This window comes from Pseudophryne corroboree, chromosome 2 (genome assembly GCF_028390025.1).
Source record: "Pseudophryne corroboree isolate aPseCor3 chromosome 2, aPseCor3.hap2, whole genome shotgun sequence".
In the NCBI taxonomy this organism is placed as follows: domain Eukaryota; kingdom Metazoa; phylum Chordata; class Amphibia; order Anura; family Myobatrachidae; genus Pseudophryne; species Pseudophryne corroboree.
The window spans coordinates 1,038,375,561-1,038,389,171 of record NC_086445.1 but is presented as its reverse complement, the minus strand read 5'-3'; the positions used below and the strand labels follow the sequence as shown (position 1 = coordinate 1,038,389,171).

The following is a 13,611-nucleotide window of genomic DNA, read 5'->3' as shown; positions in this document are numbered from 1 at the left end:
ATCCCTGTGATTATATCGAACATCGCAGTGTGATATTAATCAGTATAATTGTATCACATTTAAAATGCGAGTTGTGATAAATATGAACCCTGGAATGGTGGAAGTGAAACCTCAGTGATTTATTATAGACAGCTGCCCTGTAGAGATAAAGGGCGTATTATTCAGGCTTTGAGCCCCATACATCATTTACACTAAATGATGTAACGTTCTTATTTGTCAAGTGTCTCTTTGCAGCAAACAGAAAGTGTTCAGAGCTCGTCTCTAGCGTGCACCAGCTTCAGGCGGTGTCATTACACTCTTTGCTATGGGAAGACCCCTGTGCTCCCTCTGGCTCTCTTATACCACTTTTCCATCCAAATCCTGGGTCTGTCCTGGATTTTTTACCCTGCATTTTGCTGGTCGTACCCGGCTTATACCCCGTTTCCATTGCACCATCTTCTCGGGTTTTTCCCCGCTCGTCTCCATTTTCGTTGAACCCGGGTAAGCACAACAAAACCTGTGGATGTCATTAAATATGGCTGTGTGCGCCCATCTCTCCTTCCAGGACCACTCTGTGCCCAGTAACCAGCACCCAGCTCTCTCTCTCCTTCCAGGACCACTCTGTGCCCAGCAAGCAGCACCCAGCTCTCTCTCTCCTTCCAGGACCACTCTGTGCCCAGCAACCAGCACCCAGCTCTCTCTCTCCTTCCAGGACCACTCTGTGCCCAGCACCCAGCTCTCTCTCTCCTTCCAGGACCACTCTGTGCCCAGCAACCAGCACCCAGCTCTCTCTCTCCTTCCAGGACCACTCTGTGCCCAGCAAGCAGCACCCAGCTCTCTCTCTCCTTCCAGGACCACTCTGTGCCCAGCAACCAGCACCCAGCTCTCTCTCTCCTTCCAGGACCACTCTGTGCCCAGCAACCAGCACCCAGCTCTCTCTCTCCTTCCAGGACTACTCTGTGCCCAGCAACCAGCACCCAGCTCTCTCTCTCCTTCCAGGACCACTCTGTGCCCAGCAAGCAGCACCCAGCTCTCTCTCTCCTTCCAGGACCACTCTGTGCCCAGCAACCAGCACCCAGCTCTCTCTCTCCTTCCAGGACCACTCTGTGCCCAGCACCCAGCTCTCTCTCTCCTTCCAGGACCACTCTGTGCCCAGCAACCAGCACCCAGCTCTCTCTCTCCTTCCAGGACCACTCTGTGCCCAGCAAGCAGCACCCAGCTCTCTCTCTCCTTCCAGGACCACTCTGTGCCCAGCAAGCAGCACCCAGCTCTCTCTCTCCTTCCAGGACCACTCTGGGCCCAGCAACCAGCACCCAGCTCTCTCTCTCCTTACAGGACCACTCTGTGCCCAGCAACCAGCACCCAGCTCTCTCTCTCCTTCCAGGACCACTGTGTGCCCAGCAACCAGCACCCAGCTCTCTCTCGCCTTCCAGGACCACTCTGTGCCCAGCAACCAGCACCCAGCTCTCTCTCTCTCTCCTTCCAGGACCACTCTGTGCCCAGCAACCAGCACCCAGCTCTCTCTCTCCTTCCAGGACCACTCTGTGCCCAGCAAGCAGCACCCAGCTCTCTCTCTCCTTCCAGGACCACTCTGTGCCCAGCAACCAGCACCCAGCTCTCTCTCTCCTTCCAGGACCACTCTGTGCCCAGCAAGCAGCACCCAGCTCTCTCTCTCCTTCCAGGACCACTCTGTGCCCAGCAACCAGCACCCAGCTCTCTCTCTCCTTCCAGGACCACTCTGTGCCCAGCAAGCAGCACCCAGCTCTCTCTCTCCTTCCAGGACCACTCTGTGCCCAGCAACCAGCACCCAGCTCTCTCTCTCCTTCCAGGACCACTCTGTGCCCAGCAAGCAGCACCCAGCTCTCTCTCTCCTTCCAGGACCACTCTGTGCCCAGCAAGCAGCACCTAGCTCTCTCTCTCCTTCCAGGACCACTCTGTGCCCAGCAAGCAGCACCCAGCTCTCTCTCTCCTTCCAGGACCACTCTGTGCCCAGCAACCAGCACTCAGCTCTCCTTCCAGGACCACTCTGTGCCCAGCAACCAGCACCCAGCTCTCTCTCTCCTTCCAGAACCACTCTGTGCCCAGCAACCAGCACCCAGCTCTCTCTCTCCTTCCAGGACCACTCTATGCCCAGCAACCAGCACCCAGCTCTCTCTCTCCTTCCAGGACCACTCTCTGCCCAGCAACCAGCACCCAGCTCTCTCTCTCCTTCCAGGACCACTCTGTGCCCAGCAACCAGCATCCAGCTCTCTCTCTCCTTCCAGGACCACTCTGTGGCCCTCATTCTGAGTTGTTCACTCGCTAGCTGCTTTTAGCAGCAGTGCAAATGCTAGGCCGCCTCCCTCCGGGAGTGTATCTTAGCTTAGCAGAAGTGTGAACGAAAAGATCGCAGATCGGCTACAAAAAAAGATTGTGCAGTTTCTGAGCAGCTCCAGACCTACTCCTAGCTAGCGATCACTTCAGACTGTTTAGTTCCTGTTTTGACGTCATGAACACGCCCTGCGTTCGGCCAGCCACGCCTGCGTTTCTCCAGGCACGCCCGCGTTTGTATCTGACACGCCTGCGTTTTTACACACACTCCCCGAAAACGGTCACTTACCTCCCAGAAACACCCACTTCCTGTCAATCACTCTGCAGCCAGCAGTGTGATTGAAAAGCGTTGCCAGACCTTGTGTGAAACTACATCGGCTTTTGTGAAAGTACGTCGCACGTGCGCATTGCGCCGCATACGCATGCGCAGAAGTGCCAATTTTTAGCCTGATCGCTGCGCTACGAACAACGGCAGCTAGCGATCAATTCGGAATGACCCCCTGTGCCCAGCAATCAGCCATCCTTCCAGAGCCACTCTGTGTCCAGCGACCAGCACCCAGCTCTCCTTCCAGGACCACTCTGTGTCCAGCGACCAGCACCCAGCTCTCCTTCCAGGACCACTCTGTGTCCAGCGACCAGCACCCAGCTCTCCTTCCAGGACCACTCTGTGTCCAGCGACCAGCCATCCTTCCAGAGCCACTCTGTGTCCAGCGACCAGCCATCCTTCCAGAGCCACTCTGTGTCCAGCGACCAGCCATCCTTCCAGGACCACTCTGTGTCCAGCGACCAGCCATCCTTCCAGAGCCACTCTGTGTCCAGCGACCAGCCATTCTTCCAGAGCCACTCTGTGTCCAGCGACCAGCCATTCTTCCAGAGCCACTCTGTGTCCAGCGACCAGCCATCCTTCCAGAGCCACTCTGTGTCCAGCGACCAGCCATCCTTCCAGAGCCACTCTGTGTCCAGCGACCAATGCCCAGCTCTCCTTCCAGGACCACTCTGTGTCCAGCGACCAGCACCCAGCTCTCCTTCCAGGACCACTCTGTGTCCTGCGACCAGCCATCCTTCCAGAGCCACTCTGTGTCCAGCGACCAGCCATCCTTCCAGAGCCACTCTGTGTCCAGCGACCAGCACCCAGCTCTCCTTCCAGGACCACTCTGTGTCCAGCACCCAGCACTCTCTCTCCTTCCAGGACCACTCTATGCCCAGCAATCAGCCACCTTCCAGAGCCACTCTGTGTCCAGCGACCAGCACCCAGCTCTCCTTCCAGGACCACTCTGTGCCCAGCAACCAGCCATCCTTCCAGGACCACTCTGCCCAGTCAGTGTGCGCCCAGCTCTCCTTTCAGGCCCGCTCTATGCCCAGTCTGTGTGCACCCAGCTCTCTCTCTCCTTCCAGGACCACTCTGTGCCCAGCGACCAGCCATCCTTCCAGAGCCACTCTGTGTCCAGCGACCAGCACCCAGCTCTCCTTCCAGGACCACTCTGTGCCCAGCAACCAGCCATCCTTCCAGAGCCACTTTGTATCCAGTGACCAGCACCCAGCTCTCCTTCCAGGACCACTCTGTGCCCAGCAACCAGCCATCCTTCCAGAGCCACTCTGTGTCCAGCGGCCAGCACCCAGCTTTCCTTCCAGGACCACTCTATGCCCAGCAATCAGCCACCTTCCAGAGCCACTCTGTGTCCAGCGACCAGCACCCAGCTCTCCTTCCAGGACCACTCTGTGTCCAGCGACCAGCACCCAGCACTCTCTCTCCTTCCAGGACCACTCTATGCCCAGCAATCAGCCACCTTCCAGAGCCACTCTGTGTCCAGCGACCAGCACCGAGCTCTGCTTCCAGGACCACTCTTTTCCCAGCAACCAGCCATCCTTCCAGGACCACTCTGCCCAGTCAGTGTGCGCCCAGCTCTCCTTTCAGGCCCGCTCTATGCCCAGTCTGTGTGCACCCAGCTCTCTCTCTCCTTCCAGGACCACTCTGTGCCCAGCGACCAGCCATCCTTCCAGAGCCACTCTGTGTCCAGCGACCAGCACCCAGCTCTCCTTCCAGGACCACTCTGTGCCCAGCAACCAGCCATCCTTCCAGAGCCACTTTGTATCCAGCGACCAGCACCCAGCTCTCCTTCCAGGACCACTCTGTGCCCAGCAACCAGCCATCCTTCCAGAGCCACTCTGTGTCCAGCGGCCAGCACCCAGCTTTCCTTCCAGGACCACTCTGTGCCCAGCAACCAGCCATCCTTCCGGAGCCACTCTGTGTCCAGCGGCCAGCACCCAGCTCTCATTCCAGGACCACTCTGTGCCCAGCAACCAGCCATCCTTCCAGAGCCACTTTGTATCCAGCGACCAGCACCCAGCTTTCCTTCCAGGCCCGCTCTGTGCCCAGCAACCAGTGGTGTCACTGGTTCCTAGTGACTGGATAGGCTGCACTCTCAGTGATGTCACTGGTTCCTAGTGAATGGATAGTCTGCAATCTCGGTAATGTCACTGGTTCCTAGTGACTGAATAGGCTGCACTCTCGGTGATGTCACTGGATCCTAGTGAATGGATAGGCTGCACTCTCAGTGATGTCACTGGTTCCTAGTGACTGGATAGGCTGCATTCTCAGTGATGTCACTGGTTCCTAGTGAATGGATAGGCTGCACTCTCTGTGATGTCACTGGTTCCTAGTGACTGGATAGGCTGCACTCTCTGTGATGTCACTGGTTCCTAGTGACTGGATAGGCTGCATTCTCAGTGATGTCACTGGTTCCTAGTGAATGGATAGGCTGCACTTTCAGTGATGTCACCTGTTCCAAGTGAATGTATAGTCTGCAATCTCGGTAATGTCACTGGTTCCTATGACTGGATAGGCTGCACTCTCAGTGATGTCTCTGGTTCCTATGACTGGATAGGCTGCACTCTCACTGATGTCACTGGTTCCTAGTGAATGGATAGTCTGCAATCTCGGTAATGTCACTGGTTCCTAGTGACTGGATAGGCTGCACTGTCAGTGATGTCACCGGTTCCTAGTGAATGGATAGGCTGTACTCTCTGTGATGTCACTGGATCCTAGTGACTGGAGAGGCTGCACTCTCTGTGATGTCACTGGTTCCTAGTAACTGGATAGGCTGCATTCTCAGTGATGTCACTGGTTCCTAGTGAATGGATAGGCTGCACTTTCAGTGATGTCACCTGTTCCTAGTGAATGTATAGTCTGCAATCTCGGTAATGTCACTGGTTCCTATGACTGGATAGGCTGCACTCTCAGTGATGTCTCTGGTTCCTATGACTGGATAGGCTGCACTCTCAGTGATGTCACTGGTTCCTAGTGAATGGATAGTCTGCAATCTCGGTAATGTCACTGGTTCCTAGTGACTGGATAGGCTGCACTGTCAGTGATGTCACCGGTTCCTAGTGAATGGATAGGCTGTACTCTCAGTGATGTCTCTGGTTCCTAGTGACTGGATAGGCTGCACTTTCAGTGATGTCACCAGTTCCTAGTGAATGTATAGGCTGCGCTCTCAGTTATGTCACAGGTTCCTATTGAATGGATAGGCTGCACTCTCAGTGATGTCACTGGATCCTAGTGAATGGATAGGCTGCACTTTCAGTGATGTCACCGGTTCCTAGTGAATGGATAGGCTGCACTCTCAGTGATGTCACTGGTTCCTAGGGACTGGAGAGGCTGCATTGTCAGTGATGTCCCAACCGCGGTCCTCACACACGAACAGTGCAGGTTTTAGTGATATCCAGGCTTCAGCACAGATGGTTAAATCAAAATAACTGAGGTACTAATTAAGTCACCTGTGTTCAAGCCTGGATATCACTAAAACCCGGACTGTTAGCGTGCCTTGAGGACTGAGGTTGGGAATGCCTGTGTTAATGGTTCTTAGTGACTGGATAGGCTGCACTCTCGGTGATTTCACTGGTTCCTAGGGACTGGATAGGCTGCACTCTCAGTAATGTTGCTGTGATCCTAGTGACTAGATAGGCTGCATTCGCAGTGATGTCAATGGTTCCTAGGGACTGGATAGGTTGCTTTGTCAGTGATGTCACTGGTTCCTAGGGACTGGGTAGGCTGCATACTCAGTGATGTTGCTGTGATCTTAGTGACTGGATAGGCTGCATTCTCAGTGATATCAATGGTTCCTAGGGACTGGATAGGCTGCTTTGTCAGTGATGTCACTGGTTCCTAGGGACTAGATAGGCTGCATTGTCAGTGATGTCACTGGTTCTCAGGGACTGGATAGGCTGCATTGTCAGTGATGTCAATGGTTCCCAGTGAATGGATTGGCTGCACTCTCATGAATATGGGTTTGAGAAATGGCTTCTGATGTGGGGTAAATTTTCATTTTAGATAAGTTTTAGCAATAATTTAATATAGCAATAATTTAATGACCGAGATATGTCAGTACATTTACATTTATGTGGGGTGTTATGTTGTGTGAGGCTCAGACACTGACCCACCTCCTCTTCCTCACAGCATTTTTTCACATCATTCGCTGCAAGAGATCGAAGTTTCCTCAATATGTTTCGGATGTGGCAGAATGTTCTCCTGGACAGGGTGAGTCATTTCCACTGCAGCAGACACCTCCCTCCCGCATTCAGCCAGTGTGACGCTGCCTCATACTCTCATATCAGGGCATAACACACCCCACCAGAGGTGTAGCTAGGTGCCATGGTGCCCGGAGCAAGGGTATGTTTCGGCGCCACCTCTCCTGTACTGAATTGGGTGCATGTTACATTTCAAAAGAAAAAAATATTTAAAAATCCTAAAATCGGTGACAGGCCGGTTCTAGACCTTTTGGATCTCAGGGCGAAAGTTTCCTTTGGGTGTCCCCCATGTTTAAAATAGGGACTGTGCATGCCAAAGGCTCGCAACAATGATATAGGGGTGTGGCTTCAAGGGGAAATGCGTGGCCACAGAATAGTACCAATTCAGATTACACCGCACAGTATTGTCTGCTGTTCACATTACACCACACAGTTGTACCCCTTATACACTTTCCCCCACACAGTAGAACCCTTATACACTTTCCGCCACACAGTAGAACCCTTTTACACTTTCCCCCACACAGTAGAACCCTTTTACACTTTCCCCCACACAGTAGAACCCTTATACACTTTCCCCCACACAGTAGAACCCTTATACACTTTCCGCCACACAGTAGAACCCTTATACACTTTCCGCCACACAGTAGAACCCTTTTACACTTTCCCCCACACAGTAGAACCCTTATACACTTTCCGCCACACAGTAGAACCCTTATACACTTTCCGCCACACAGTAGAACCCTTTTACACTTTCCCCCACACAGTAGAACCCTTATACACTTTCCCCCACACAGTAGAACCCTTATACACTTTACGCCACACAGTAGAACCCTTATACACTTTCCCCCACACAGTAGAACCCTTATACACTTTACGCCACACAGTAGAACCCTTATACACTTTCCCCCACACAGTAGAACCCTTATACACTTTACGCCGCACAGTAGAACCCTTATACACTTTCCACCACACAGTAGAACCCTTTTACACTTTCCCCCACACAGTAGAACCCTTATACACTTTACGCCACACAGTAGAACCCTTATACACTTTACCCCACACAGTAGAACCCTTATACACTTTACGCCGCACAGTAGAACCCTTATACACTTTCTCCCACACAGTAGAACCCTTATACACTTTCCGCCACACAGTAGAACCCTTTTACACTTTCCCCCACACAGTAGAACCCTTATACACTTTCCCCCACACAGTAGAACCCTTATACACTTTACGCCACACAGTAGAACCCTTATACACTTTCCCCCACACAGTAGAACCCTTATACACTTTCCACCACACAGTAGAACCCTTTTACACTTTCCCCCACACAGTAGAACCCTTATACACTTTACGCCACACAGTAGAACCCTTATACACTTTACCCCACACAGTAGAACCCTTATACACTTTACGCCGCACAGTAGAACCCTTTTACACTTTCCCCCACACAGTAGAACCCTTATACACTTTCCGCCACACAGTAGAACCCTTTTACACTTTCCCCCACACAGTAGAACCCTTATACACTTTCCCCCACACAGTAGAACCCTTATACACTTTACGCCACACAGTAGAACCCTTATACACTTTCCCCCACACAGTAGAACCCTTATACACTTTACGCCACACAGTAGAACCCTTATACACTTTCCCCCACACAGTAGAACCCTTATACACTTTACGCCGCACAGTAGAACCCTTATACACTTTCCACCACACAGTAGAACCCTTTTACACTTTCCCCCACACAGTAGAACCCTTATACACTTTACGCCACACAGTAGAACCCTTATACACTTTCCCCCACACAGTAGAACCCTTATACACTTTACGCCGCACAGTAGAACCCTTATACACTTTCTCCCACACAGTAGAACCCTTATACACTTTACGCCGCACAGTAGAACCCTTATACACTTTCCGCCACACAGTAGAACCCTTATACATGTTACACAACACAGTAGAGCCGCTTATACACGTTACACCACAATAGTCATTTATACACATTATGCCACAGTAGAGCCGTGTATACATGTTACTCTGCAGTTTCTAATTCAGATAGAGGTGCTGCAGCAGCAGCCGGGGCAGAGAGGGGTGCTGCAACAGTGGGGCAGGGAGAGGTGCTGCAACAGCGGGGAAGAGGAAAGGTGCTGCAGCAGCCGGGGCAGAGAGGGGTGCTGCAACAGCGGGGCAGGGAGAGGTGCTGCAGCAGCCGGGGCAGAAAGAGGTGCTGCAGCAGCCAGGGGAGAGGGCATTGTAGCAGGACAGAAGTACCCCTGCTGCACAGCTACAAGCAGACAGTGAGACATATAATGATGCCTGCCTATAGAGATGGTAAAAATATCAAAAGATAATATATGGGCCCTAAAGGGTGTGCTTTCTTTTGATCAACTGTATAGGGAGGGTATCTTTAAATCATTCCAACAACTTCAGGAGGAATTTAATATCCCTAAAAATGCCTTTTTCTCATACGTCCTAGAGGATGCTGAGGTCCACTTCATGACCATGGGGTATAGACAGTTCTGCAGGAGCCATGGGCACTCTTAAGACTTTTCAATGGGTGTGAACTGGCTCCTCCCTCTATGCCCCTCCTCCAGACCTCAGTTTTAGAAATGTGCCCAGGCAGACTGGATGCACTCCAGAGGAGCTCTACTGAGTTTCTCTGGAAAGACTTATGTTAGGTTTTTTATTTTCAGGGAGATCTGCTGGAATCAGACTCCCTGCTTCGTGGGACTGAGGGGGCAGAAGTAGGAACCAACTTCCTCAGAGTTTCATGGCTCTGCTTCTGGCTGACAGGACACCATTAGCTCCTGAAGGGAACTGAACGCTAGCCGTGTCTAGATGCTCACTCCCACAGCGCGCCGTCACCCCCCTCACAGAGCCAGAAGTCAGAAGACAGGTGAGTATAAGAAGAATGATCTTCTATCAAGTAAGTGACGGCTGAGGTGCGGTGCGGCGTGGCTGGCGGGAGCGCAGCGCGCCATTGCTGCCCACACACACAGGCACTGCAGGGTGCAGGGCGCGGGGGGGGGGGGGGGGGGGGCGCCCTGTGCAGCAAAAACACCTCTATAAACTGGAAAAAAGGGGGCATAAGATGCCCAGGCACAGCCCTACCCCCGCCAGTATAAATATTCAAACAGTCTCTGAGGTAAAAACGCGCCATTGCGGGGGTGGAGCTTCTTCCTCAGGCAGCCAGCACACTGCTCAGCGCCATTTTCTCTCTCCTCATGCTGCAGAGACAAAGCTGGTCCTCCTTCACTTCTGACTACAAATATTCAGGGTGCAAAACGGGGTGGGGGGGGGGGGGGGGGCACAAGCGAATTTGGTGCTTTACAAGTGTGTTATACTGTGTAAAAAGCGCTGCATGTCAGTGGGCATTCTGTGTTCACAGGCATTAGATCCTGGCGCTGGGGTTGTGAACTGGCTGCTCCTAAACTGTGTCCCTCTGACAGATTTTACTGTGATTCTGTCCCCTATAAGTCCCAGTGTATCTGTGTGTGTGTTGTACACGTGTGCAAGACATGTCAGAGGCAGGGAGTTCCTCCCCGGAGGAAACCATTTTAGGGACACAGAAGTGTAATGTGGTGGCGCTGCCGGCACACCAAGAGCCTGCATGGGTGAAAGAAATACGTGATAGTATGCATCATATCAATAGGAGGTTAGATAAGTCTGAATCTCATGCAGAATACTGGAGAAAATCTGTGGAAGATGTGATTTTTCAGGGCTCTGTTCTTCCATCTGCAGGCGACCCGTCTGGGTCACATAAGAGACCATTTGCGAATACTGATACCGACACAGACACTGATTCTTGTGTCGACGATAGTGACTCCAGGGAAATAGATCATAAATTGGCAAAAAATATACAATATATGATTGTGGCTATAAGGGAAGTTCTGGAAGTCACGGAAGCCACTCCTGTACCTCAGGAGAAGGCTTATTTCTATAAAGAAAAGAAATCTAAGGTCACTTTCCCTCCTTCCCACGAGCTTAATACTCTCTTTGAAGGGATGTGGATGAATCCCGAAAATACATTTCGTATTCCCAAGAGAATTCAGATAGCTTATCCTTTCCCGGTGGAGGACAGGAAAAAATGGGAGTCACCCCCTGTGTTAGACAGTGCACTGTCCAGGTTGACAAAGAAGGTAATTCTCCCTGCACCTGGCACGGCTTCACTAAAAGAGCCGGCAGACTGAAAGATGGAAACTACATTGAAATCCATTTATGTTGCTAATGGTACGCTGCTCAGGCCCACTATTGCCTGCGAGTGGGTGAGTCGCGCTATTGAAAAATGGTCAGAAAGTGTGTCATCAGAAATTGACACGATTGATAAAGATGAGATACTCCTTAAGTTAGGGAATATCAAGGACGCTGCCGCCTACATGCTGGAGGCGATGAAAGAAATTGGACTCTTGAGTTCACAAGCCGCTACCATGGCAGTATCGGCTCGGCGGGCGTTGTGGATTCGCCAGTGGAACGCGGATGCAGATTCCAAAAGAAATATGGAGGCTCTTCCATATAAAGGTGAGGCCTTATTTGGCGATGGCCTGGATGCGTTAGTCTCGACGGCTACCGCAGGTAAGTCGACATTTTTGCCTTCTGCGCCTGCATCGGCAAAAAATACATATCACCCGCACATGCAGTCCTTTTGGCCCAATAAATATAAAAAAGCGAGAGGTTCCCCCTTCTTTGCAGGTAGGGGAAGGAGAAAGAAGTCCACAGCGACTTCAGGTTCCCAGGAGCAGAAGTCTACCCCTACTTCTGCCAAATCTTCAGCATGACGCTGGGGCTCCTTTGCGGGAGGCCGCTCGGGTGGGGGCACGTCTCAAACTGTTCAGCCAAGGCTGGATTCTGTCTGGCCTGGATCCCTGAGTGTTACAAATAGTGTCCCAGGGATACAAGCTGGAGTTTCGAGACGTTCCCCCATGCCGATTTTTCAAATCAACCTTGCCAGCTTCTCTTCCAGAAAGGGAAGCAGTAACAGCAGCAATCCAAAAATTATGTCAGGATCAGGTCATAGTCCTGGTACCTTTGTCACAACAAGGGGAGGGGTTTTTATTCAAGCCTTTTTGTAGTTCCGAAGCCGGACAGCTCGGTCAGACCGATCCTAAACCTAAAAAATCTGAATCTCTACTTGAAACGATTCAAGTTCAAAATGGTATCACTTCGGGCAGTGATTTCCAGTCTGGAGGAGGGGGACTACATGGTGTCGGTAGACATCAAGGATGCTTACCTGCATGTTCCCATTTATCCTCCTCACCAGGCTTATCTGATATTCGCGGTTCAGGATTGCCATTACCAATTCCAGACATTACCTATCGGTCTCTCCACGGCTCCGAGGGTATTCACCAAGGTGATGGCGGAGATGATGGTTCTCCTGCGTCAAAAAGGAGTCAATATAATTCTTTATCTGGACGATCTCCTGATAAAGGCGAGATCCAGGGAGAAGTTGTTACAAAACATCACACTCTCTCTGTCAATACTCCAACAACACGGTTGGATAATAAATGATCCAAAGTCACAGTTGGAACCGACGACAAGATTGTCTTTTCTGGGGATGATTCTGGACACAGAAATTCAGAGAGTATTTCTTCCGGTGGAAAAAGCTCTGGAAATCCAGAAAATGGTAAAACAAATATTGAAACCATCAAGTGTGTTGATCCATCAGTGCGTTCGGTTGTTGGAGAAGATGGTGGTGGCCTACGAGGCCATACAGTTTGGCAAGTTCCATGTGGGACCTGTTGGACAAGTGGTCGGGATCTCACCTACACATGCACATGCACATGCACTGGAAGATAATCCTGTCGTCAAAAGCCAGGATTTCGCTTCTGTGGTGGCTACACTGTTCTCACCATCTAGAGGGACGCAGGTTCGAGATTCAGGACTGGCTCCTGGTAACCACGGATGCAAGTCTCCGAGGTTGGGGAGCTGTCACTCAGGGAGAAAGCTTCCAAGGAAAATGGTCAGGTCAGGAAGCCTGCCTTCACATAAACGTTCTAGAATTGAGAGCCATTTACAACGGCCTTCAACAAGCGGTACATATTTTTCAAGATCATCCCGTGCAGATCCAGTCAGACAATGTAACAGCAGTCGCGTACATAAACAGGCAGGGTGGAATGAAAAGCAGAGTGGCAATGGCAGAGGTGACGAAGATCCTCCTCTGGGCAGAAAGACATGTAAAGGCTCTGTCGGCAATTTTCATTCCGGGAGTAAACAACTGGGAAGCAGACTTCCTCAGCAGACATGATCTCCATCCAGGAGAGTGGGGCCTCCACCAACAAGTCTTCGCAGAGGGGACAAGTCTTTGGGGAGTTCCTCAAGTAGACATGATGGCATCTCGTCTCAACAAGAAGCTTCAGAAATATTGTTCCAGGTCGAGAGACCCTCAAGCAATAGCAGTGGATGCGCTAGTGGCCCAGTGGGTGTTCCGGTCAGTGTATGTCTTCCCTCCACTTCCGCTGATCCCAAAAGTGCTCAGGATCATAAGAAGAACAAGAGTTCAAGCAATCTTCATTGCCCCAGATTGGCCAAGGAGGGCTTGGTATCCAGATCTTCAGAAGTTGCTCATAGAAGATCCTCGGCCTCTTCCTCTTCGCGAGGACCTGCTGCAGCAGGGGCCGTGCGTGTATCAAGACTTACCGCGGCTATGTTTGACGGCATAGCTGTTGAGCGCCGGATCCTAGCCCGAAAGGGTATTCCCAAGGAAGTCATCCCCACCCTTATTCAGGCCAGGAAAGGAGTAACGTCGAAACATTACCACCGTATTTGGAGAAAATATGTGTCTTGGTGTGAATC

General features: G+C 51.6%; 1 protein-coding gene across 2 annotated transcripts in view; it reads left to right on the top strand.

Moving 5' to 3' along the window:
• Positions 1-13,611, top strand: part of GRAMD1C (GRAM domain containing 1C) — a 302,062-nt gene that overhangs the window by 158,203 nt on the left and 130,248 nt on the right. For both annotated transcript variants that reach the window (XM_063956793.1, XM_063956794.1), the window contains one exon: positions 6,746-6,826. In XM_063956793.1, coding sequence (XP_063812863.1) covers positions 6,746-6,826 — 81 coding nt within the window. The remainder of the gene's footprint in view (positions 1-6,745; positions 6,827-13,611) is intronic.